A 25,229-nucleotide genomic window follows, 5' to 3' on the forward strand; every position below is an offset into this window, starting at 1 on the left:
ATAAAATTTTCTTTGATTAATACATCAAGTGCAACGTGGCCTGACAGCCACAAAGAACAGACCTGCGCTTTCCCGTATTTATCGGCTACATCGGAAAGCGCCAATGAGTGGCCGCTGTCGGCGGCATAATACAGAGGATGAGAACGAAAACTTAACGAAGCTTTCCAAGTATTGTTCAGTATCGAAAATGGCGGCGAAGAGTGGTGGTCACGATGAGTGGCCCACGGTGATGAAGCCGATATTGGGAATATCGCCGCGTTCGTTTAATAAAAATGACGTTGTCGATCTCGTAAAGAGCATCGTTAAAAGGTAGGTGCGATTCGTCGCGGATCCCGGCGCGGCCGTGTTTATTAACCGCGCTCCTCTCGGCGCAAAAAAAGCACGTTCCCCTTCGGCGGAACAGAAATGGTAGTCCGCCTGTCACCGCGGATCCGAATTCAATCCGACCTTTTATTACGTCCGGCACTAACACCCGTCCTCTTTGCTTCTGTTTTCTTGCAGCGAAAACAAATTTGTCTCCCACGAGGATCAATACGATACTTTTTACACGGCGGTCGCTGCCTTGTCGGCGGATTGTATTAGCGGTTGCGCAAATACGTGTAAGTAACAGCGCGCATCCGCGTGCGAATGACTATGCCAGAAAATGTTTTTATTTTAAACATACATGTACATTTATTTAAAATTCTGAAGTGCTCCCAATTATTTTGTTATTCCAAGACTGCCGTGAGAGACGTATAAATAAAAATAGAAAAGAAGAATACAGATACTTTTATTTGTGGAGTATTTGTTTTTACGAGTAGATAAAATATATTTAGCTGATAAAACACTTAATAACTTACAATTAGGCATAATATTATTGGATAAATAACGTTAAATAAAACTTGGGTAAAATATTCATAGATATTTTAGGTGAGTTACTTAAGTATTTTACCTAAGAGATCTAAGAGTGTTTTATTTTTCTTTTCTCTTTTTCTGTTTTTCTTCGCTTTATATGTCTCCTAAGACGATCTTGAAGAAATAACTTGAAATAATTCGAAATACTTGAGAGTTTCAATATATAGGCTTGTTTATGTATGTTGGGTATAAATACATATCTAATCTTACAAAACGTCCTTTTCAGTTGCCAAAAGTCAAATACCTATTGTTTGTCAAGCATGCAAAGTGCTGCTTACTTATCTTGTGGACAAGTTGCCGCAACAACAAGCGCAATCTGGAGATACCGCATCGACGGTTTTGACTACGAAGCAGTTACTACTCCCGATACGTGCGCTATGCACAGGACAATCTTTACTTACGTCTGCGGAAGAAATTGCTCTTGTTTCTGTAATAAAAAATTCGAAAGTACCGCCTTACGTAACAGTTTTGTCAGGTGGAAAAGAAAAGGAGTCCGCTCAGCAATCTGTCAAAGAATCTATGCGGTCTCGGTGCGACTTGTCCACCAGTATTCTCGAGCAGTTGACAATGCCGTTGCAAGATTTTTTATCAGCTTCAATTCTCACTAATGAAAGTTCTATGGATAGTACGAACAAAAATACTAATGCCGCTGCAGGCGAGACACATTCCGACACTAAGGTTTGTAAATATAAATGTTTCTTTGTGACTAACGATAAGCAAGATATATTTTCTTTGCTTTATAACTACATTATTTTTGATAAATTTGACATTTTTGATGGTCATTACTTGTGGAATGAATGAATTTAAAACTAAAAGAGCAATGATTTATTATGTTACAGATGATGTTTATCGCAAACAACATAAGCACATTGCAGAATATGGGAGCAGGAGATACGTTGTTGGATATGTGTTTAAATCTCCTGCACTTGTCACGTTATACCAGAAAGTATCAAGCTTATTTATCTAAAAAAGGATTCAGCTTACCAGCGAATGCCTCGGAAGCGCATACAATAAGGCACAGTTTACACTCTGTCGTTAGTGATATTAATATTGTAAATAATGTTATATCACTCCCGATACTTGAACCTTTGACACCACAAAAGTTGGAAAAATTGTCGCTGCTGACTATGTCTTGTCTGTACTGTTCAATCGCGAATGCAACGGCGTCAAGCATAGTTGGGATAACAAATGCAGTATCACCTAAATGTAGTACAAATACTGCGGCAAATAGTCAAACCAATCAGAATGCAAAAACTACTGATGAAGAGTACGATACTTTAGCAATTACGGTTGTTGAGAAGAGTTTAGAAATATTTGGCCAAGTATCAAATGTTATTAAAAATAGCACGCGTGCAGGAGGACATGTGAGTAATTTCTACGAGATTTCTTTCTCTATGATATTGCAAAAATTATATTTTGTTTACTTTATAATATTATAATTTTGAGTATTTACATTAATTCATTATTTTATAATTTTAATATCAATTTTTAATATCTATTGAACTTATAGCTATGTAATTATACCTTTTTTTACTTATACCAGATTCTGCAAAATCATTTACTTATTGGAGTATGGCTTCTAGTCGCTGGATTGCAAGCGCAATTAACTGTGAGCAGTTTTAGTGCTGCAGATAAAGGAAAAGAAGAAAAGGGAAAATCACCAAGTAAAGCTCGTGATGGAAGTGGACGTGTAAATCTTATGAAAGTGTAATTATTACATCTTTTATACATATTATCATATCTTACTTTGAAGTTTAATTGCAAAGACTATCCTGAAATTACGTTTTGTATTTTTTTTGTATGGTCCTGGCCATTAAAATTGTAACGTCAAGATATCACGTGATACATGACATTAGATCATGATTATTTCCATATGTGCCATGCTCATAATCATTTTCATATTCTATCGTGATTTATTCATTCTGCAAATTTTGTTCAAATATGACATTTTTTTCCAATGTTGCAATTTTAATAGCCAGCGGGCGTCTTATTTTAATAATGTAACATATTTTTATATAATTAGGCAACAAGGATTTGGCGTATTATCAGTGGCATTAGCATCACATGCACTGAATTTAATGAGCGCGCTTCTGGAAGATGTATCGATTGAAGCCAATTCCGATGTGGTTGTGGCAGTTCCTGAACCAGCGCCGCTGGATATCTTGTCTACCGCTACAGCATTGCAAAGAGCAGTAACGTTCTTACAAGCAGTGCCATTGAATCATCTGCTATTTTATCTAGCTACTATTAGTTACAGAAAGGTATTGGATTATTTTATACGCATTTGTACTAATATTAAAACACTGATAATGTGATATTTTATTTTTGATGTATATTTTATTTACTGCAGGCATGTACATTGAAAAGAGTACAAAAACATCCTTTAGAAGGAGATGCATTGAGTCAGTCTGATTCTACTACGTACTATGAAGATCTTTTGAGTTGCTCGGAGAACTCCACCGATGAGGGTAATATTTTAAATTTATTTAATATAATGTACTACATTTTTTTTTTTATATACGCTCAGTATATAAATTGTTTTTTAATAGTAAAATGAGGTCATAAGAGATATATATTTAGAATTTATATAATAATTTATATACATGCCACACAAATTAAAATAGTCTTTATTTTTTTATGTAATTTTTCTTTTATCATTGCCAGTAACAGAAATGCTTAAAATATATAGATGCTATTTAATGTGTTCTATTGTTTTATTTTATGGAATACACATAAAAAAAATTACGTTAATTTTCTGAATTTTCTGAATATTAATACATGCTATAGTCGATGTGTGCAAATTAATTTTGAAGTAGTTTGTGTAAATGTATATTGTACGCAATATATACACTTGGATGCAGCTTCAAGATGCTTACATTAATATACAAGGTGTTTTTTTTTTAAAGAGTGCTAATTATGCAGCGCTATTCTTTATCAAAAGTTGAATCGGAAAGTCTTGAACCATTTTTTTTATAATGCTTAATAAAGCATTAATTATTGATAAAGTTAATCCAATTAGTGCCATTCTTTAGCCGGGCGTATATCAGTAATATACGTGCCTGACAGTGTGTGTTCATACATACTACCAGATGCAGGGCTCACTGACGTACGTCCGGCTAGGACAGCACTGATTGGATTGACCTTATTTAATAATTATTTTATTAAGCATTATAGAAAAAAAAAATGATTTAAGACTCCGATCCAACTTTTAATTAGGAATAGCGTTAAGTAATTAGTGGGCCCTCTTTAAGAAATATTTTGTATACATATTGGTAATTTGATTAGTATACTGATATGTATGCGCTATATGTATAGAACAAACTATTATGTCGGCAGAGGAGGACAGCGAACCTATTTTAGGATTATGGTTTGAGGAAACTATTGCTCCATCGGACGAGACTTCAACAAATGCTAATAAAGAAACAAATAACGAAGCAAGTGCGGAACGCACTACCATTACCACCATTGTTCCTGATAATCGAGAGCCCCATGGTGTATGTTTCTATAATTATAATTATTTTCTAAAATTTATAAAAATATTTTGACATAAAAGATAATATAAATATCTAATATGGATATACTGATAAAGGATGGCTATGAGAGTCAGACGCGTAAAAGATCCAATTCACTTATTTATTCAACAGTGTATATATTTGTATGTTTCGGATCGGGATTGAGCCATTTTCAGCGAGGTGTACAAACAAAAATTACAAATTAATAATTGCTCCCATTCTCCCCTCTTGTTCGGTGAGTTTCAAGATTGAAAGATCCAAAAACGACATTGACTATCAAATTAATGTCTGTAAAAATTGTTTTCTGTAATTCAATTTGGATCTTCCAATCTTGAAACTCGCCGAACAAGAGGGGAGAATGGGAGCAATTATTAATTTGTAATTTTTTTTGTACACCTCGCTGAAGATGGCTCAATCCCGAGCCGAAACGTACGAATATATACACTGTTGAATAAATAAGTGAATTGGATCTTTTACGCACCGATAACTGCGTCTGACTCTCATAGCCATCCTTTATCAGTTTTTTGTAATTTCGAGAGTCCAATATACATTTTTTGATTAATATGGATATGTTATTTATGTATTTGCATACATATGTTAGATATTAATATTTATAATTGATGTAAATTTTGTAGCAAATGAGTTAATTATTGATTTTCTTTTTTCCTTACAGTACATTTCACTTGCAACAAAAATATTTCAATTTATGAATAAGCACTTAATTGGTAGCAGAAGTACGTACGTTCGTGAATATGTGGTTAATGGCTTAGTTGAGCAACAAATGGTAATATTGGCGGCAATTATAAGAGATCTAGATCACGAAACAGCTAGAACAGAAACAGGTAAATTTATATAGTTACTATATTTTTGGTATCTTTTATATTTCAACATTTGCTTTTACACTTCATATTACATTTTAATTTTTTTTTGCATTTTGTATTAAAAGCATAGTATTGTAATACAAAGTTGCACTTTTAGGCACAATTTCTGCATTTTATGGTGCTACGTTGGGCGCTATGTATTCGGAATTTTCTCAAGCCTTAAGTCGTTACACTCACAACTTACTCGCATGGAATACACTAAGTGAATCTCTGCAAAATACTTTGCTTCAACATTTGGGAGTGAGTCCTTGGTCTACAGAAAGCAGTAGCTCTACCACGTGGCCTCTTCAAGTGTATCCACGAACTCTCAGCGTACTGGCACAAGTGCGTTATTTAATGACGCTGGAGTTGTATTAAAATTCTTTAGGATAATCAATACCTAATTTCTAGCATATATTATATATTTTTTTTATAATTAGGTGTTGCTGTTGAAACCGCAATTAGAAAGAGAAGCTGCGTGTATAAGTATATGGCATCGGTTAGTAACAACTATGGTTGAGAATGTATGCAATCCTCAAACAACATATGAAGCTGAAAATGAAGGTAGAATATAGCAACGTTATCTCAAACGATTTTATATATACATGTTTTTTAAAGCTATAATATAATTTTTTCTTTATTACATTAGTTGGCTCATTTATGTGTGCTTATTTATGTATTCGTTTCTTCGATATACGTAATTGTTTTAATGTAGCTAAATTTTTTAATATATGTAATATTTAAAATATTTTATTTATTGCTAGAACATTAATTATTAATATATGTTTGCAGATTTAAACGTCGAACATGCCCAGTTGGTTCTTTTCCTATTTCATTCTCTGAATTTAATGCAAAAGAAATCTGTATTACTTGTAACTGGAAGTGGTGCAGTGCGTTGCAGCGAAGCAGTCAAAACGCCAATGAAAGATTCTCAATTGTTGCACTTATCGCGGCTATTATTATTACTTGAATACATGATGAAGCATCTGTATGATGCGCATCCGGTATTGCTCGAACAAGTAAGACATTATATATTCTATTACTATATTTGTATATCAATTCTATGAACTGCATTATATATATGTCGATTGTCGTTACTTTATATTGCAAAGTAAATTATTATAAAAAATAAGTTAAAATATTTAACACACATTTTAACTTATTTTATTTAGTAATTTACCATCTGCAATATTTTATTATGATTTGGTAATGACACAAATTTATTAAATGCTAAAGAAAAATTATTATCTCAATGTAATCTCATTGTGATGCAAGATACCAGGGCCACCAGTGCAAAAGTACCGCCTGAGTGGTAGTAAACATCTTGTACATATTTATTATATTAATTACAATTAATTATTTTAATTTCTTTAAAGTAATAATTATTTATATATATATATGTTCATCTTTTTTTTTTTTTTATACAGGTACAATGGAATCTATTTTCTGCGACAAGTTTAGTATGCGATACGAAAGAGGGAAATAAACAGACTGCCAGGGCTTTCACTCCATGGGTAGAAATAGAAGATAATTACCGTAAATATGGTTCACAAGATGAATTCTCAATGAAACCACGTTTTTATAATTTATCAAGAACAGATTTTAATAACCAGGACGCACCGAAGTTGGATGGATTGGTACGTTTTGCATGTGGATTAATTATTGTAGAAGAAACACGATGTTTTATAGAAATACTTTTTGATTAAAATTATATTTACCAATATTTATCTATTTTAATTCACAACCAAAAGTTTTTATGCGCTTCTTTTAATAATTTTTACGATAATAAAAATCTAATTAATTTATATAGTAAAATTTTCTTTCAAATATTTAACTTTTGTGATTATATTCTATGTATAACGAGTTGAAATCTTTTATCTAAGTAGTCTTGCAAAATTTTATATAATGTAAAATATTTAATATTTATTATGCTTTACAGGCCTGCAACTTTATTTTGGGCACTCCAGATAAAATGAAATATCCTCTCTTGGTTGATGCATTGATCGATATCCTAAACGTGCTCAATCAAACTGATATGCACAGAAAAGGCAGTGCTGATAATAAGGAAAAAATTACATTTACTGGACTATGTGCAATTCAGTATTGCTTCTCAATATGTTGGGAACTGTTATTGATGTTGCCTCCCTCAACTCCTTATATGAATAAACTGGCTCTTGGTGAGGAGATACCAGCTGGACCTATGCTGCTTCATTCGTTGATATGGGGGCCCAGAGCTGCGTATAAAACTTTTACCGGTTGGATGAAAGACTGTTTAGTGAAGCAAGGAATGTATACGCAGTATGCGGAAAATTTGTTAAAAACAGTATCATCCACTGTAAACTCTCTTAAATATGATGTTACTCTCGCAAAGAATTGTATCATTTCGCTTAAACCCGAATATAATGCTACTGACAAAATAATGCCAAAAGCATCATTGCCAAAACTTGGTTCGTTATGTATACTGGCTGCAGTTGTAGGAAAGCTGCAAGTTCTTATGGATGAAAGTATATCGAAAAACTCTACTGAGAATATTGAAACTTCCAAGAGTACGCAGAATGCGGATTCCACGCCTTCAAACAGGACTAAAATGATAATCGAGATCCTACCGCATATTTTATCGTTGACAGATGCTATTCTATTATCATGCCGATCTAACATATTGTACCATACGTTTGAATCTGTCGAAGAACATAGGAAATATGGTATGCGGGATTATTTGATTCTAGACAACATTTTATCAATGGCAGGTGCAAATTGGGAAACGGAATCGTCATTAGTTTCATTTTTACCGAGTTGCGTTAAATCCGCTCTGGACAAGTGGAAGAGTATCGCGTTTGCTCCTGTGCCTTGGAATACATATGCAAACGATATAATACCAGCAGAGAGTTACATTTTTACTACGGTGAATTATCACGTCAGTTCCTTATCTGAACATCCAACTTTCTCTATTAATCCGTCATTGAAGAATTTGCTGTATTGCTTGGTCTCATTTATGATGGAATACATCACTTCTGCAACAGCCCCGGAACCACAATCCGACGTACATTCTCAAGCCGTGGATATTCTCATTTTGTTGTCAATGGATGCTCGTACTGACTATCTACGAGAGATGGCTACCAACACTCTGACTAAATTATTAGGACAGGATAATGATAATGAGGCGCGGCTCTTGCGAGAACATTTGTTTGTGCTAAATCATACTTACAATCTGATAATCGAATACACCGATAATACAGATGGATCTATTAAAGTTGTTATTGATGAGGATATCTTGGATCAGTGTATAAAATATTGGGAGCGATTATTGGAAAAGCCTCTTGGATGTAAAGCTTTAGACTTGTTCTTCGCGCCCGATTCAAATCGTAGTCTTGTGTCCATCTTACTGTCTATAACGTCACCTCAAGCTTCGCCGCAGTTTAGCACGTACGTTTTCCAGTTTTTCAGCGCGTTATTCAGAACGACTGAGAAACCGGGTGACGGATCCCTTGATCGTCTCTGCAATTCGGTGGCTAGTTTTGCCAATGTTGAAGATGAGAAACTACAAACGTGGTTAAGACACGTTATATTGGGAGTAACAAACGTACCGGCGACTATTTCTACAACGAATATACCAACGCCCACAGCTGGCACTGCGAATACATTGGTAACTGTTTCCGGCACATCAGAGGATAGTCAGAAGCCAGATGAAAGAAATAACGCATCTAATAACGAACAAGCTCAATGGGCAATTTCCGATAATTCCAGCAATCAGCCTGTAATAACTAGTAACGACGAGCAGCTTACAATTCATGAGAACAGTCGTTTCTTGCGGGCACTTACAAATTACATAGTGAAAGATAAAAGCAATTTTAGTGCGAACGTCTCGATAAAAATTCTTCAAGTTCTCATACCATTGACGTACCATATTCTATCTCCTACCATCGAAGGCAATCGGTTTGTACACTTAATGCACATTATGTCTACACTAGCTGACGCTGGACTAGAAAAAGGACACACATTGCTGTTCAAAGCTGCAATTGAATGGGTCGAGCTCTGCAAGAAGCAGATAATGAACAAGGATCCGCAGTCCTTCGACAAGCCATCGCCGTACATTGAAGCGGATTGCTGTATATTGAACTACATAGCCGACATAGTGGGCGCGATTTGTCCGCAGCAGGCGCAACCCCAAGATCGAGCCATTAGCCCACCGTGGGAGGGTGCTGTGCCGAATAACGACGTGAACGATAGCGATTGGGTGGATGAAATTCCGCATGACGATGATGATAGCGCGGCTGAAGATTCGGACGAGGATAGTCTCTGTAACAAACTGTGCACTTTCACGATCACGCAAAAGGAGTTTATGAATCAGCATTGGTACCACTGTCATACGTGTAACATGGTCGATGGAGTCGGAGTTTGCACGGTATGCGCACGAGTCTGTCATCGTGGTCACGATGTTACGTACGCCAAATATGGAAATTTCTTCTGCGACTGTGGTGCCAAGGACGATGGATCGTGCCAAGCGCTGACGAAGCGTAGCCCGCAGAGTTCGGAACATCAAGTAGGCAGTAACATGCCGTACAACAATGCTGGCGCACCCGCGGAAAGCAACCTGCTTCTCACGAGTAGCTTGCGTCGAAGAGCATCCAGCCCTGTGCATTTGTACGACAAGCATGAGAGAAGTGGACGCGACACTCAAAGACAAACGTATTTAGCGAAGCAATTAGAATCGTCTAAGGATTGGATATATTCTCAACTGTCGAAGAGTGGATTGGTATCTTCATTGGTGGACTTGATGCGCGTGTTGGTACCCGCGGTGGATTCGTCTTGCCAACGATATTCACCGGTTGGTTGTCACGCGCGAGCCCAATTGGCACTTAAACGCTTACACACACTTGACAAGAAGTTTGAGCATACGGATCAGCTTATGTTGCCAACCTTGGGATCCCAGGAGGGCGCGTTTGAAAACGTTAGAATGAATTATTCGGGAGATCAGGGTCAAACGATCAGACAGTTACTGTCCGCTCATATGATACGACGTGTCGCCATGTGTTGCCTGTCATCTCCGCATGGTAAGCGACAGCACTTAGCTGTCTCGCACGAGAAGGGCAAGATAACCGTGCTGCAACTTAGCGCATTATTGAAGCAAGCTGATTCCTCTAAAAGAAAATTAACTCTGACGAGGCTCGCATCGGCACCGGTACCCTTCACCGTCCTCTCGGTCACTGGAAATCAATGGAACGAGGATTTCTTAGCCGTTTGTGGCTTCAAGGATTGTCACGTGCTTACATTCAACAGTTCCGGAACGGTGTCCGATCATCTGGTATTACATCCACAGCTCGAAAGCGGGAACTTCATTATTAAGGCGCTGTGGCTTCCTGGCGCACAGACGCAGTTGGCGTTAGTCACCGCCGACTTCGTAAAAATTTACGACTTGGGAAAGGACGCCTTAAGTCCGCAATACTATTTCCTTGTACCGACGGGAAAGATAAGAGATTGCACTTTCATGCATGCAGAAGACGGTACGTTCCACATGTTACTTATGTCATCTGCCGGATATATCTACAGTCAAGTAATGGATGAGGAGAGCCAAGCCAAGCACGGTGCTTTCTACGTGACAAACACGCTAGACGTTTATCATCCGGAAATAAAAGACACTGGTCAAGTAGGTGGTGGAGGTGTTTCCATTTACTATTCTCACGCTTTGCAGTTGCTATTCTTCAGTTATGTTTGCGGCAAGAGTTTCATAGCGCCGCTGAAGCATATGGACTCTGACATTACGGTGGTATTTCAAATTAATCTCGCCAGTAACAAAACGAACGGTAATAAATCCAACAATAACCAGCCGCAACCGTTGTGCCAATGGAGCGAGGTGGCGAATCATCCTGGATTGGTCTGCTCTATCTTGCAGACTAGTAATAATCCAGTGATATTGATGATTAAGCCTGATACAATCATGATACAGGAGATCAAAATTATGCCCGCGAAAGCAAAGATCATGGACATGGTCGCGATTCGACATCCCAGTTCGAACGCCGAGCACCGCACGACTCTGATACTATTGTGCGAAGACGGAAGCTTGAGGATCTACATGGCCGGTATGGAGCAAACCGGATTTTGGATGTCGTCCACTGTGCAGCCGATTAGCACTACTTCCGGCATCAAACCGACGCGGAAGAAGAAAGCTAATAAAATGGGAAAACCATCAGGATCTATCACATTTCCCATTGACTTCTTCGAACATTGTCAAGTGATGAACGATGTCGAGTTCGGCGGTAACGATCTACTGCAGATCTATAATGTCGCGCAGATCAAGCATCGTTTAAACACCACCGGAATGTACGTGGTTTCCACGAAATCTATGGGCTTCAATGTGGAAGTTACGAACAACGACGTGATTTTAGTAATGACGGGAATAAGAGTTCTCTTCGGCAATCAAGATATTCAAAAAGCACCTCTGTACGTCGAGGTGAGTTGAAATATGTCTATTGCAGTATGTGTGAAGACTTTTGTTTTTTTTAATTTAATTAACTTTAATTATTGTATTTGTAAAGGTATTTGGTAGAAGTATTCGGACTACGCTAACTAGGAGCCGGTGGTTTGACATACCTTTAACGAGGGAAGAAAGTCTCCAAGCTGATAAAAAATTGACAATCACTTTTGGACCATCTCAAGATCAAGAGGGTGTCATCATGGTTGATTCTATCAAAATGTAAGACTACAATATCATCAAATGTATCTTCTTTAAAAACAAAAACATAAAATATTTTATATAGATAAATGTAAATCTTGCTATTAGTTATACTAGATTTTTTGCCTTTTATTAAGATATGGTAAAACCAAGGATGCATTTGGATGGCCTGAAGAAATAGAAGAAATTCAATCTTGTCCACCAACATCGGCACCAGTGACGACAGTCAATAACGAAACCGACAATACTATCGTTTCTGCACCGTTGTCTTCAATCAACAAGTACGTTTATAGATTTTTTTATATATATGAAGTACATAAAATAAGTTAATTATTTGATAAAGAAAGTATTCTTTAATCCAAGCATATATTGTATCAGAACGGCAAAGGATAGTTCGGTTAACATGGAAAGGTAAGGATAATTTTATTATTGTAAAAACAAAGTAGAGGAGTAGATTTGGCAATATTGGTGTTACACTCCAATTAATAATATATAATAAACAACTTATAAGTAATGGGGCCGCTTTTACGAAAGAAAAATTTGTTTCTGACTGTCTTTGATTGATAAAATTGGGAAAGCATTCTGATTTATTAAAAGTTCAATTTAAAATTTCCTATTGATTCATTTTTGTGTGTTTGTATCACCAATTGTATATATATACTAATTATTCAATTTATATAAAAATAGATACTTTATATTAATCAGTAAATGTAACATATGTCTATCTTAATTTTACTAATAAATATAATATACATATATAAATATAATAATAATATTACATTTAAAAAATTGTTTTTAATTACAGGATGATATCCAGCGTTCTTGAAGTCTTGGAATCTTCATTTATCTTATCCTCGCACGATGACAACAAAAGCTCACTGAAAGCTACAGCCATCGATGTCGCATCACGGTTATTAATATTACCAACTCCACCATCAGTGCAAATGCATACGACAGCTTTGTTAGCTGCTCTTCACAGCACTAAACAGACTTATCATCTTCACAAGGTACGATCAATTATTTGTTAATAATTTTAATAATTATATATGTGTTCTAACATTTTTTTGCGTGTTTTTCAGGATCATGCATTGTTATCACATGTACTTGAGTCTTTGAAATCAATGAGAGAAGCTAATGATTCTGCGGATATAGATGCGGAGAACTTCTACAGACTTGTACTTATTGTTCGTGCTATTGCCGTTTCCCGCCCGCATAATCTTGCGAAATTTGCTGAACAATATGCGAATAAATCAATTGACGAAAGTACCGGTATGTATTATAAATCACTGACGTTGTTAACATGTGAAAAACATGTGATAATTGAAATCATTTGTTTCCAGTACCCGTTTTCGAGAAAGATCGTCTAGAAGCTCGTTCGAGCACGAAAGCCGATGTAAATCAACATCTGGTTATACAATTAATGGAGATACTGTGGTCTTTGCATATGGCGTATCCGAAGAATATGGCACTTGCTCCCGTAGTCGTGCCGGGACTTACGCACACCGAAGGAACGGTTCACGCAATCGTCGAAATAATTCACGCTTTCACGATATGCGACGTCGAAAATAATACCACGATAGCCGCCAAATTGTATCTGCAGTTGTTACTGTCTTCAGATACCACCATCAGTTTTAGCGCCAAACATGCGATAATCAGAGTGCTCAGGCCTAGATACAGACGCAGAAGAGTATATATACCGAGTCCGCCCAACTGCAGTACTCCAGGTATAGAAATGAAAACGTCTTAGAAATGTCTCAGAATTATACGCATAACTTTTCAAGATAATTTGGGATAAAGATTTAGTGGATCGATTATATATTTTATCATACGTTTTTTCATGATTATTATTGGTATTTTTGTAGGTGTAGTTGCTGAAACTGAAGAAAAATCCGCGTCCGTTCCATCACAGGCATCTCAAGATACCGTAGAGCGCGATGTGGAACAGCAGTTTGACATCGAAGCTGTCGAGGCAGTGGACAGAGTGGCGGTCATGCTCGGCGCCGAAGGCAATCAAAATTCGGCCGCCGCGAGGGTAGTTAATCATCCATTAGAAGCGCTGCTCGGCGCGGGTAATTTCCCGCAGTTGCTCGATATGCCGCCAGACGCTGATGACGAAGCGATGGTAGAACTTGCGATAGCTCTGAGTTTACAAGACCACGAAGGAGCTGCTGATCTACAAGCACTGCGACAAGGATTCCAGCAAGGCTTCCCTAATTTGCAGGGAATACAAAGTCTTCAGAATCTAAGCGGCTCCACATTGCAAAGTTTGCAAAATTTAGCGGCGCAGGGATTAGTCCAAGTGCCAAATGCTGCTCAGGTAATGTTTCTTCGTATAAAATTCATAAATTGTCTTCATACGTACTGTCCAGATTTTATTTGATACTTAGATTTTTTTATATTTGATAATTGAGAACTCGGTATTTTTTTTTAAATTAGGCCCAAGAAGGTGGACATTACTCTGACACGACCGCTTCCGCGGGTGGTTCCGACGATGAGGGATCAACCGCTGCCACTGATGGTAGTACTCTTCGGACATCTCCTGCTGAGCAAGTGAGTTACATCTTAGCATACGTATTCTGCCTTGGCTATTATTCACCGAAAGTATGCGAACGTGGATCAACAGAGTCTTAGTATTTGCACATATCGTAGTAACTCTTGGGACACATTTTATGTTAGGGTGGTAGTGGTGGTAGCAAGGGTAGCGAGAGCGGTGGGAGCGATAGCGGAGGCAGCGCCGTTGACAGCATGACAGGGGAGCATAATGTTTCTGGCAGGAGCTCCGCGTACGGAGACAATGCTCCCGACAATGCTATGCCTCCAATTGGAATTGGAGTCAATCAAGCGCCACGCTCTGAAACTAATACTCTAGATGTACCGACAACTTTCACTGTAAGTTCCGTGTACTCTGTAGTACAAGTTTACATAGCAGACTTACGTTCTTGAAAGCAGGAAAAACAGCGACAGCGCATGATGGACGTATTTCGCGCGTGACATATCAATATATTATTACATAGAGAAATTATTTTCATTTTTCTATATATAATATAATATTTTTCTCTTTTTGTTTTGTCTGATATCTTTTATTGTTGTTGATACATCTGATACATCTGATACATTAGTCTGATGGTTTAGTCTATTTAGTTGATTCTGATATCTTGACAATTCATCTCTAATGAGCAATCTTAAAAAAGAAGTTTTTTGAAATTTTATGAAATCTCTAATTCCAATCTGGTAGTTTAAATTGACCGAATTTTTTCTTTTCGCATGTTTAAATTTTTAGATTTTGTCCACATGTGTATGTCGAAAGCTTCATCAAATCACAAGTTTTTATTTGAAGATTTTATTATATCATTGTGTATGTATCACAAATTAATCATAAAATTTTTAGAGAGATTATATATTATAGTCATTGACCTTATAGTTAAATCATCAAAGCCAAAATATATCATAATTTATGCATAACATACCTATACATAACATATGCACATACGAAATTTATTGCATTTATTCTTCTTATAGTCATAAAAATATATATACCTAAAAGTTTTATAAAGTCCACTTTTAATATTACATTTATTTGATTAAATTCTTAATAATTAAAGTTTTGAGCCTCCGTTCTCAAAAGTTGCCTTTAACCCACACTGCCACAGAAATATAACTTAAAAAAATCAAATTGTGTACGATTGAATATATTTCATTATTAAACATTTTAATAACGTGCTATAAGACTTCGTTGAATCCGTTTTATTATCGGAGTCTGAATGGAATATATTATAGAATTTAACATGTATATCCCAATTGGCTTTGTATATAAAATAACAGTTGAAGATTTTTTAATGACTGGATAGATAATTATAGAAACTAAAATTATTTGAAATAAGTAATAAAAGTTTTATCGAGTAAAAAATAAACCGCACTCCATTGAGACTTCGAAGTTTAAGTCGCTTTATTTGGGACTCTAATAGCATATTATTTATCATTTTATCAAGAAGCTTATGACTAAGTAATCATATTGCACATGTATTAATAATAAATTTTCTTTGTACATATCTGCATTTTCTTATACATTCAAAATGTATCATTTTAATGCATATCTATTATTTTATCAGTTCTGTCTAAAGTTGACAATAGAATTCCAGTAGTTCTGACATGAGAAATCGTGAAATCAATCAAATGAGTGATACAAAAATGTTTTATATTTATGAATGATTGTTTGTCATCATGATAGACCACTGAGCAAGAAGAAGGTACCGAGCAGGAACAGGGCGTTGAGCAGGAAAGTGACACAACTGGCGAGATTACTGTGAAACTACATGCTATACGGCTTTTATTGTTGGACAGATTTACGCAATTTGTGCCTAATTTAATAAATGTTCGAGGAGTGCTCGCCATTCCATTTATGCAGGTATTGTTTTATAATATTACTGGTCGTATTTCATGAAAATTAAATAGAAAGATAGTCTTAAAGCTTTTATTTTCTACCAGGTTGTGTTAATGTTGACCGCTGATCTTGATGGTCAAGACGAAAGAGACAAAGCGTGCGTAGAACGTTTGTTGCAAATGCTCGTGAAAGAGTTGGAGATGGACAAGCCTGATATAAACAACATATGCGAACGTAGCAACAAGAGGGAAGTTCATTTGGTTATCATGCGCTTACTAAGTAAGTGAATAATTATCTATCTCAATTATAGGTTTATATCGATATGTTGTACATATTATCATTGATTTATTATTTTCTCAGGCGTTCTTATGTCTCGCTCGAAATATGCCGCGAAGACTCCCTCGGATAATCCAAACTTTGTGTCACAAACTACTGCTGCGATATTGAGCAAAGCTGGTATTATCGACTATTGTCTAACGTTATTACAGGCCTTACTTGATTATTGGAAAACGTAAGTTTATTTTAGCTTCGACATGTTTCAGTAGTCTCAATAGTATTATTTGTGGTAACGACATCAATATTTCACGACTATCGATCATTTTAATCTTATCGAAATCTTTCGAGATTATTTATCCCATACTTTTTTACTCACAAATTCTTATATAACTGAATTTTATAAAACCGAGGCATACATGGGACGAGGGTCGAAATTGAGGATTCGTCGATTACGAGTTTATCGAGTTTCATATGGGGAGCTAGGCGTTATCTTAATTTCATGAATATATTCTGTTTATTAGCACCAATACAGAGGAGTCCGGTACTATGATCGGAGGCCAATTACTCAAGGAACATCTTACTACATCACCTCCGGATATGTCACCGTTCTTTCTGCGGCAATATGTTAAGGGCCATGCTGGTGACGTATTTGAGCCCTATCCTCAATTATTGACAGAAATGGTACTGCGGTTGCCGTATCAGGTGCACAAGTACGCGGAAAGTACTGTGGTGCAACCTGCATTCGAACAGGTGATTGCCAATAGCTTTCTAATGATAGCTCTTTCCTTGTTTGCAAAAATAGACAATTAATTATTTCTTTTTAATTTGTGCAGCCATGGTATTTCTATCTTTGTGAATACATGATGTCGTATCAAACGCCGTTCGTCAGACGACAAGTGCGTAAATTGCTGCTCTTCATATGCGGTAATAAGGAGAAATACAGACAGTTACGGGATCTTCACGCCCTCATATCTCACGTGCAGGTGTGATTTTATTATTTGATACTCTTTTTTATTAAGTAAAAATAGTGTTGTAAACTGAGCTTGAATTATTAAATTTTTGTTCGTAGTCCGTACAACAGTGTTGTACTACCGGCGGTTACGATCCGCCGCACGCTCGTCCGCATTCCATCAATCTACCGTACGACTCCTTGGTGGAATTGATCGAACATCTCAAATGCTGCGTGGAAATTGCTACCAGTCGCACAGGAAACTGGCAACGATTCTGCTTAAAACAGAACACAGTTCTGTCGTACCTCTTCGCCATATCGACGCTCTTGGACGAAGGTGTGAGCCCTACAGTGCTTCAGCTGTTGCAATGCGCTATTTGTTCAAATAATAAGTCTAAAGAAGCGAAGGATTCTAAGACAAAGGTAAATATACCGCAATATATTCAATTATACAATCGAATTATTATACGAAAATTTTTTTCCGATGTACGTTAATATTTATATAAATTTAAATTAGGAATCGAAATCTACAACTGGTACGAAAGAGAGGCGTGAACGTGAAAAATCGGAAGATTCTGATACGGAGGCAAAATTCGAAGAGGCACAATGTTTGACTCTAGTCGAGCAAATTCAAAAGCAAGTGCATCCCACATTATTGATGAAGTTTATACAAACCTTCCTCCTCGAAACGAACAACACGAACGTTCGTTTGCAGGCACATTCTCTTATACTAGCAATTTACAAGTAAGTTATCAATTTTATTATTCAAAAAGTTTGCTTAATTATTGAACAAAATGAAAGTGAAATAGATGTAAATATAAAATATTATGTGCAATAAGAAATATAAAAACTTTTTTTATTCTAGAAATTGTGGACCGACAGATCAAGAAGTCTTGCTAGATCTTCTATGGCGTTTGTGGCCTCTAGTTCCAGCTTATGGCAGAAAGGCGGCACAGTTTGTCGATTTACTTGGTTACTTCTGTTTGAAAACGCCGCATGCTGGAAAGAAGATGCACACGTACATGGAGCAGGCGGTTGCCGTTTTACACGCGCAGAATCAGTTACTCGCGCGACATCCTAACGCGAATCTTTACGTTAATCTGGCACAGTTCGTTGAATTGGACGGCTATTACTTGGAGAGTGAACCTTGTCTCGTATGCAACAATCCCGAAGTGCCAATGGCAACGATCAAGCTGTCGTCGATTAAAGTGGATTCCAAATTTACAACGACGACACAGATCGTGAAGCTAGTCGGCAGTCACACCATCAGTCGCATCACTCTCCGTATAGGCGATCTGAAGAGAACGAAGATGGTACGTACCATCAACGTTTACTACAACAATCGGTCAGTGCAGGCTGTCGTAGAATTGAAGAACAAACCGGCTATGTGGCACAAGGCGAAGAAGATTACGCTTGCCCAGGGGCAGACGGAGGTCAAGATGGAATTCCCGCTGCCGATAGTAGCTTGCAATCTCATGATTGAGTATGCCGATTTCTACGAGAACATACAAGCCTCGTCCGAGACGTTGCAGTGCCCGCGATGTTCCGCTAGCGTGCCAGCGAATCCTGGCATATGCGCGAACTGCGGCGAAAACGTGTTCCAATGCCACAAGTGCCGAGCGATTAATTACGACGAGAAAGATCCGTTCTTATGTCACGCGTGCGGATTCTGCAAATACGCTAAGTTCGATTACACCCTGACCGGCAGACCGTGCTGTGCCGTTGATCCCATAGAAAACGACGACGATCGGAAGAAGACAGTGGCGACCATCAATACTCTACTAGAGAAGGCGGATCGAGTATATAAAACTTTGATATCTAATAAACCTACACTGGAAATGCTTCTCGTTAAGATATCGGAGCATCGTTTGGATCGAGGATTGGAAGATGGTATACAGGTATCTGGCAGTACTCAGGTGAACAGAGCGATTCAACTACTTGCTCAAAGATACTGCGGCGAGTGCAAGACTTCTTTCGAGGAGCTCAGCAAGATTATCCAACGCGTTCTAGCCTGTCGCAGGGAGCTCGTTGCGTATGATAGAAATCAACGTGGCCAGGGTAGTTTGCAGTCGTTCTACGGTACGTCCAGTGCGAACGACGTCATGAAGGACGAGACAATAGTTTCCCCGGTTGGACGCTGTTACGGATGTGCGTCCGCCGCAACGGAGCACTGCCTGATACTGTTGCGCGCATTAGCCACCAAGAGTGTAGCCAGAGATGTTTTGTGCAAACAAGGACTAATACAAGAGCTCGTGGAGCACAACTTGCGAAAGGGTACGGTACAGATGCAAGAGGACGTGCGACAGCTGCTGTGCCTTGTCACGAGAGATAACGCCCAGTCGACCAAAGAGATATGCTCGCTTCTAACTAATCGAATCACGCTGACACTTCGCGGACGAGTCGCCACCCCTAATCTCTCGGTCGCCGTACGACACGAAATGGCTCTTCTTGCGGCACTCGTGCAAAAGGAGGACTCGTGCTGGGAACAGAAATTGCGATGCGTAATGCAGCTATTTTTAATGGCTTGCAAAGAGTCGAAAAGTCCCGTCGTAATGGAAAGTATCATATTGCCGTGTCTGAAAATTCTTCAAGGTCTCATCAAGCCCGATCAACCGGTGTCGAAGAAAAATAAAGTAAGCGTCCAACCGAACGTAGCTCTCTTTTGTAATGTATATAATGTATATTTTTTCACATGATTTTGATTTCAGGATAAAACTATCGAGTCTCTGGCGACTGTACAGCCACCGGAAGACGTCAGTATTGATGTGGGTAAATGGATCAGCGGTGATCCCAAGCATTCGTATTCCGAATGGCTTCGCCGCATACCGGCTAAGAAAACGGAACCATCTACAGCTAAACCTCTTAAAAAGGTTGGTTGCAAAATAAAACGAGTAAATTAACATTCGAGTCAATAAAAATAAAACAATTAAAAAGTCGTAATACTTCTACAATTATATGTGATATTTATCACGAAAAGATAATAGAAGGCTAGAAATTTTAGACTAATAAAATTTCAAGAATAGTAAACTTAGAGTAATAAAAAACTAGCAATTTTGACTTATTGTTTCTCTTCGTGACTCTTTGTTTTTAGGAGGAAGCTCGCGTATTGTATCTGATGGAAAAATACGGGCACAGGTGGCATCAGCGTTGCATGAGGCATCAAGGCGTTCAACCGCTGAGGTTGTCAGACGGTGCCTGGTTGAAAGAAGTTCTCTTTAATCCCAGTTCTCGTCTGGCACGGCAAGTCGCTTGTAACATGATCGAGAGCCTATGCCAAGGCATAGAGAGGAAAAAGGAGGTTCTTGTCTTGCTGACGTGTTACTTGGAAGAGTTACGTACCGCCGGCGAGAGCAGCACCGAGTTCCTCACGTTGTATCAAAGCTTAATCAGACAGTCGCCTTGGAAGCAATTCCTGGCAATACGCGGTGTAATGACTTTATTAGCGGAACTCTTGACCCGAGAAATAGAGGAATTGCACAGGCTAGAGGAGACTACGTTGACCAGCGATTTGGCTCAGGGATACTCGTTGAAGATGCTCACGGAACTTCTGGCGACTTTCTTGGAACAGGAGAATATCAAGCAGCAATATAAGGGCCGACTAGTCGGCGCGGTGCTAAACGGTTATCTCTCACTTAGGAGACTAGTTGTTCAGCGTACTAGACTGATCGATGATACGCAGGAGAAGCTGTTGGAACTTTTAGAGGAAATGACTACCGGTACCGAAGAGGAAACTAAGGCATTCATGGCAATTTGCGTTGAAACGATACACAAGCAGAATCCTCAAGATGTTCGTACTCCAGTGTTCATATTTGAAAGATTGTGTTCGATTATCTACCCGGAAGAAAACGATATCGGAGAATTCTTCTTGACGCTTGAGAAAGATCCACAGCAGGAAGATTTCTTGCAAGGAAGAATGTTAGGAAATCCTTACAGCAGCTTAGAACCTGGCCTTGGTCCACTTATGAGAGATGTCAAAAATAAGATTTGTCAAGATTGCGAGTTAGTTGCACTTTTGGAGGACGATAACGGAATGGAACTTCTCGTTAATAACAAAATTATCAGTCTGGATCTTCCTGTTAAAGAGGTTTATAAAAAGATTTGGGTGTTGGAAGGTGGCGAATGCGATGCCATGCGCGTAATATATCGTATGCGTGGATTGCTTGGAGATGCAACCGAAGAATTTGTCGAAACTTTGAACGCCAATAGCGAGCAGGAGGTGAACAACGAGGAAGTTTATAAAATGGCAAATGTATTAGCAGATTGTGGCGGTCTTCAAGTTATGTTGGATAGATTGGCGGCGATACACGACGTGAATCGTGCAAGACCTCTTCTTCAAGTGCTATTGAAGTTGTTTAGATTATGCGTGAAGGTCAAGAAGAACCAAGAGGTTCTAAGCAAACCCGAATTGGGAGCTGTAACTGTATTTTTGGATGTTCTCCAACGTTGTCTCGCAACAGAATCGGAAAATTCTCAAGCAAAAATTACCGAGCAATTATTGGACGTAAGTATAATGGCAAAGAAAATATTCTTACTTCACATTATGAGCAACACGTGAACGTTTGACGTTGTTTTTAGATTATGGAAACAATACTGACGAACGCGGCATCGCAACCGTTCAGTGCATTCGAAGCATTTTCGCGCACTCTCGGTGGTCCGGAGCATATCAAGGCACTCTTGTCGTGTACACAGTCCACGGCAGTCAGGCAAAGTGCTAGCGTGCTCGCGCATCTCGCGAGAGTCTTGGCGGCGTTGACTTACGGCAATAAAGAGAAAATGGCACTTCTGTGTGATTACTTCAAACCTGTATTGAACTTTTATAAGTTCGATTTCGAACACACGCCCGAGGACGAGCAGAAGCTAGAATTGTTCTGCATACTCACTCAAGGCATTGAACGAAATGCCATTGGTAATACGCTGAAAGATTATATCATAAGCATGGGCATAGTGAAAGATGCCTTTGAGTATATTACCGTAAGTAATAAAGCCATTCGAGTAGAATATGAATACGTTATATATGAATTTAATGGATGTTTTCTTATGTTTTTGCAGGTGCACGCCCCATGCGTTAAACCCACGTTGTTACGCACAGATAGCGACGAGCTGAAGGAGTTCATATCTAAACCAGCTCTGAAGTATATTCTACGATTTCTCACAGGATTAGCTACAGATCATGACCCGACTCAGGTAATGCAGATAATACTATCTTCGTAATTCTTTCATTAGTAAATGACGTTGAAATAATTTGTTGTTCTTTTATTTTGTTATAGTTGACAGTCTCGCAAGTAACTATTAGCATCATTCATCGGCTGGAACAAGTGTCTTCAAACGAACACGTTGGCTCACTAGCGGAAAATTTGTTGGAAGCGTTATGCACCAATAAACGAGTAGCCGAACTTATTGAAGAAGCCCGTCAGCACACGCGTAGCGAGAAGAAACGCTTAGCTATGGCGATGCGTGAGAGACAATTGGGCGCGCTTGGTATGCAAACGAATGATAAGGGCCAGGTCACCGCCAGCGGAACGATTCTTCAACAGATGGAAGACCTGGGCGATGAGACTGGACTGATCTGTGTTATCTGTCGCGAAGGATACAAGTTTAAACCAAATCTGGTAATATATCTTCTATCTTCTGTCCTTTTCGTTATGTATCTTAAATTTGGGAGCACGTGGACATTCAATGTTGTATTTTAGGAAATTTAGAATCGATTTCTGTTAGCGACAATATATTAGCATTATGTATTTTATATTATTAGAAGTGTTAAATATTTTTTTGTATATTTTCTTTATTTAATCTCATCACGTTCTTTTTTTTTTTATCGTTGTTTTATCACAGGTGTTGGGCGTTTATACATTCACAAAGCGCTGCAACGTAGAAGAATTTGAAACAAAGCAACGAAAAACTGTGGGCTACACGACCGTCACACATTTCAACGTGGTCCACGTGGACTGCCATATGTCTGCAGTACGTTTGGCGCGCGCCAGAGATGAATGGGAAAGCGCGGCGTTACAGAACGCTAATACGAAATGCAATGGACTACTGCCGTTGTGGGGCCCGCAGGTTCCGGAGTCTGCATTCGCCAGCTGTTTAGCTAGGCACAATACCTACCTGCAAGAATGCACTAGTCACCGCGATATATCTTACTCATCGACCGTTCATGATCTGAAGCTGCTTCTTCTGCGATTCGCTCAAGAAAAGAGTTTCCACGAGGACACCGGTGGTGGAGGTCCCCAATCAAATATGCACATAGTGCCGTATTTAATACACATGGCTCTGTATGTCGTTAATACGTAAGTATATTTTTATAACATATTAGAAATACGTTAAGTAATAAAGAGAAAGAAGACTCGACAATTACAAAACTGGAAATAAAAACAGTAGGAAGCTAATACAAAAGTTGTATTGCCGATATTACAAATTCGTGTTTGTTTTTGCAGAACGCGATCGTCAACCAGAGAGGATAAAGCTTTAATGAATTATCTCGAAGTACCGTCAGGCTCGGCGTGGCTCGACAGCTGTTATGAAGCGGAGGGTCCATTGTATCAGTGCACACTTTCGTTACTTCTACTTACACCCGCTCGTTGGAAATCGTATAGACTTACACACCTCAGTCGATTACTCGTCCTCGCACATCAACGTTACGTGTCTCCTTCAGCCACTACGAAGACCATTATGGAACCAAGCCTCAAGGATTACGCTATTTACAAAAGCATTCTAATCTTCTTCGGTCTAGTGGATTCTATTTATGTAAACTTCTTCAAGGTAGGGAGTAACTTCAATAATTTTTAATTGCATATCAATACGACAATTACATGTATTACGTCTAAATTATGCTGTTTACGCTTACAGAAAGTAAATGTTTTATCCGACGACCAATGGCCTTCGGTTCTGGCTGAATACATCAGGCACAATGACGAAGCCATGCTAAAAGCCTCGGAACGCGTGCTTTCGTCGTACCGCGACGAATTATTACCGTGCGCATCATTCGACGAGTTTTGCGATATTGTTGGTAGGTTTTATAAGAAATCGAAAAGCTCATTAATTAACAAACGGAAAAGTTTTCACGATTCTTCTTAAGTGATTCTCGTATAAACTATCAACTTCATTCTTGTTTAAATTCTTCAATTATTCGTCTTTGTTCGATCTGATTAAGATGTAAATATTTCACATTGCAGGCTTATTAGAAGATATAAGGAATCCCACTCTGTACTTTACTGATGTCCTGCGACGCCTTGCTTGAAGATACTGGAAATTCTCATTGTGTAGCTTACTGCATTATTGTTACCGGCGAATCGATTTTCCTTTCTCTTCTCACGCCCAATCAATATAATCCTTTTCAAAACTTTTATATCGAGAGGTTTTTTGTGTCCTAATAATTAAAAATTGATTCGACGTGATATATGTTCGACACAGAACGGAACTGTTCAGGGTGAACATTGCGTTATACATAGTGATGAAAGATATAGATTACTATAAATTATTCTTCATCGCTGCTATAAATCTTTACTTGTAGACAGTTGTGTATATGGAAAAAAAACTTATGCTTTAATAAAGTGCGACTAAATAAAAGTGTTTAAATATATTATATTGATCTTTTTGAAATTATTTATCACCATAATCAATATCCTGTGGGTAATGTGCACGTTTTTATGGTTTCTTTTCGTTAGATTCATGATTTTTTTTCCTAAGA

General features: G+C 38.1%; 1 protein-coding gene across 4 annotated transcripts; it reads left to right on the top strand.

Annotated features, from left to right (window-relative positions):
* The first annotated feature begins 166 nt into the window (after positions 1 to 166).
* Poe (E3 ubiquitin-protein ligase-like protein poe) lies at positions 167 to 25,124 on the top strand. Of its 4 annotated transcripts, none has more exons than XM_077411838.1 (40): positions 167 to 309; positions 502 to 599; positions 1,121 to 1,572; positions 1,734 to 2,258; positions 2,438 to 2,601; positions 2,918 to 3,155; positions 3,245 to 3,362; positions 4,231 to 4,388; positions 5,080 to 5,248; positions 5,385 to 5,611; positions 5,707 to 5,830; positions 6,059 to 6,285; positions 6,694 to 6,903; positions 7,206 to 11,714; positions 11,800 to 11,957; positions 12,074 to 12,217; positions 12,300 to 12,347; positions 12,742 to 12,943; positions 13,016 to 13,205; positions 13,277 to 13,660; positions 13,799 to 14,253; positions 14,373 to 14,486; positions 14,613 to 14,825; positions 16,165 to 16,341; positions 16,422 to 16,596; positions 16,678 to 16,828; positions 17,115 to 17,343; positions 17,427 to 17,576; positions 17,663 to 17,965; positions 18,060 to 18,286; positions 18,408 to 20,175; positions 20,251 to 20,412; positions 20,634 to 22,043; positions 22,118 to 22,513; positions 22,592 to 22,726; positions 22,810 to 23,151; positions 23,375 to 23,829; positions 23,977 to 24,301; positions 24,389 to 24,548; positions 24,715 to 25,124. In XM_077411838.1, exons 1-40 carry the CDS (start codon positions 188 to 190, stop codon positions 24,777 to 24,779), a joined length of 15,879 nt encoding a protein of 5,292 aa, XP_077267964.1. In that variant the 5' UTR covers positions 167 to 187; the 3' UTR covers positions 24,780 to 25,124. The 4 variants fall into 4 exon arrangements, with proteins under 4 accessions (XP_077267964.1, XP_077267965.1, XP_077267968.1 ...); XM_077411839.1 differs by having other exon boundaries at positions 12,315 to 12,347; XM_077411842.1 differs by lacking the exon at positions 14,613 to 14,825.
* Positions 25,125 to 25,229: the final 105 nt, after the last annotated feature.

The sequence above is a fragment of the Temnothorax americanus genome, unplaced genomic scaffold (genome assembly GCF_048541705.1).
Source record: "Temnothorax americanus isolate GAGA-0224 unplaced genomic scaffold, ASM4854170v1 Scaffold3, whole genome shotgun sequence".
Lineage (NCBI taxonomy): Eukaryota > Metazoa > Arthropoda > Insecta > Hymenoptera > Formicidae > Temnothorax > Temnothorax americanus.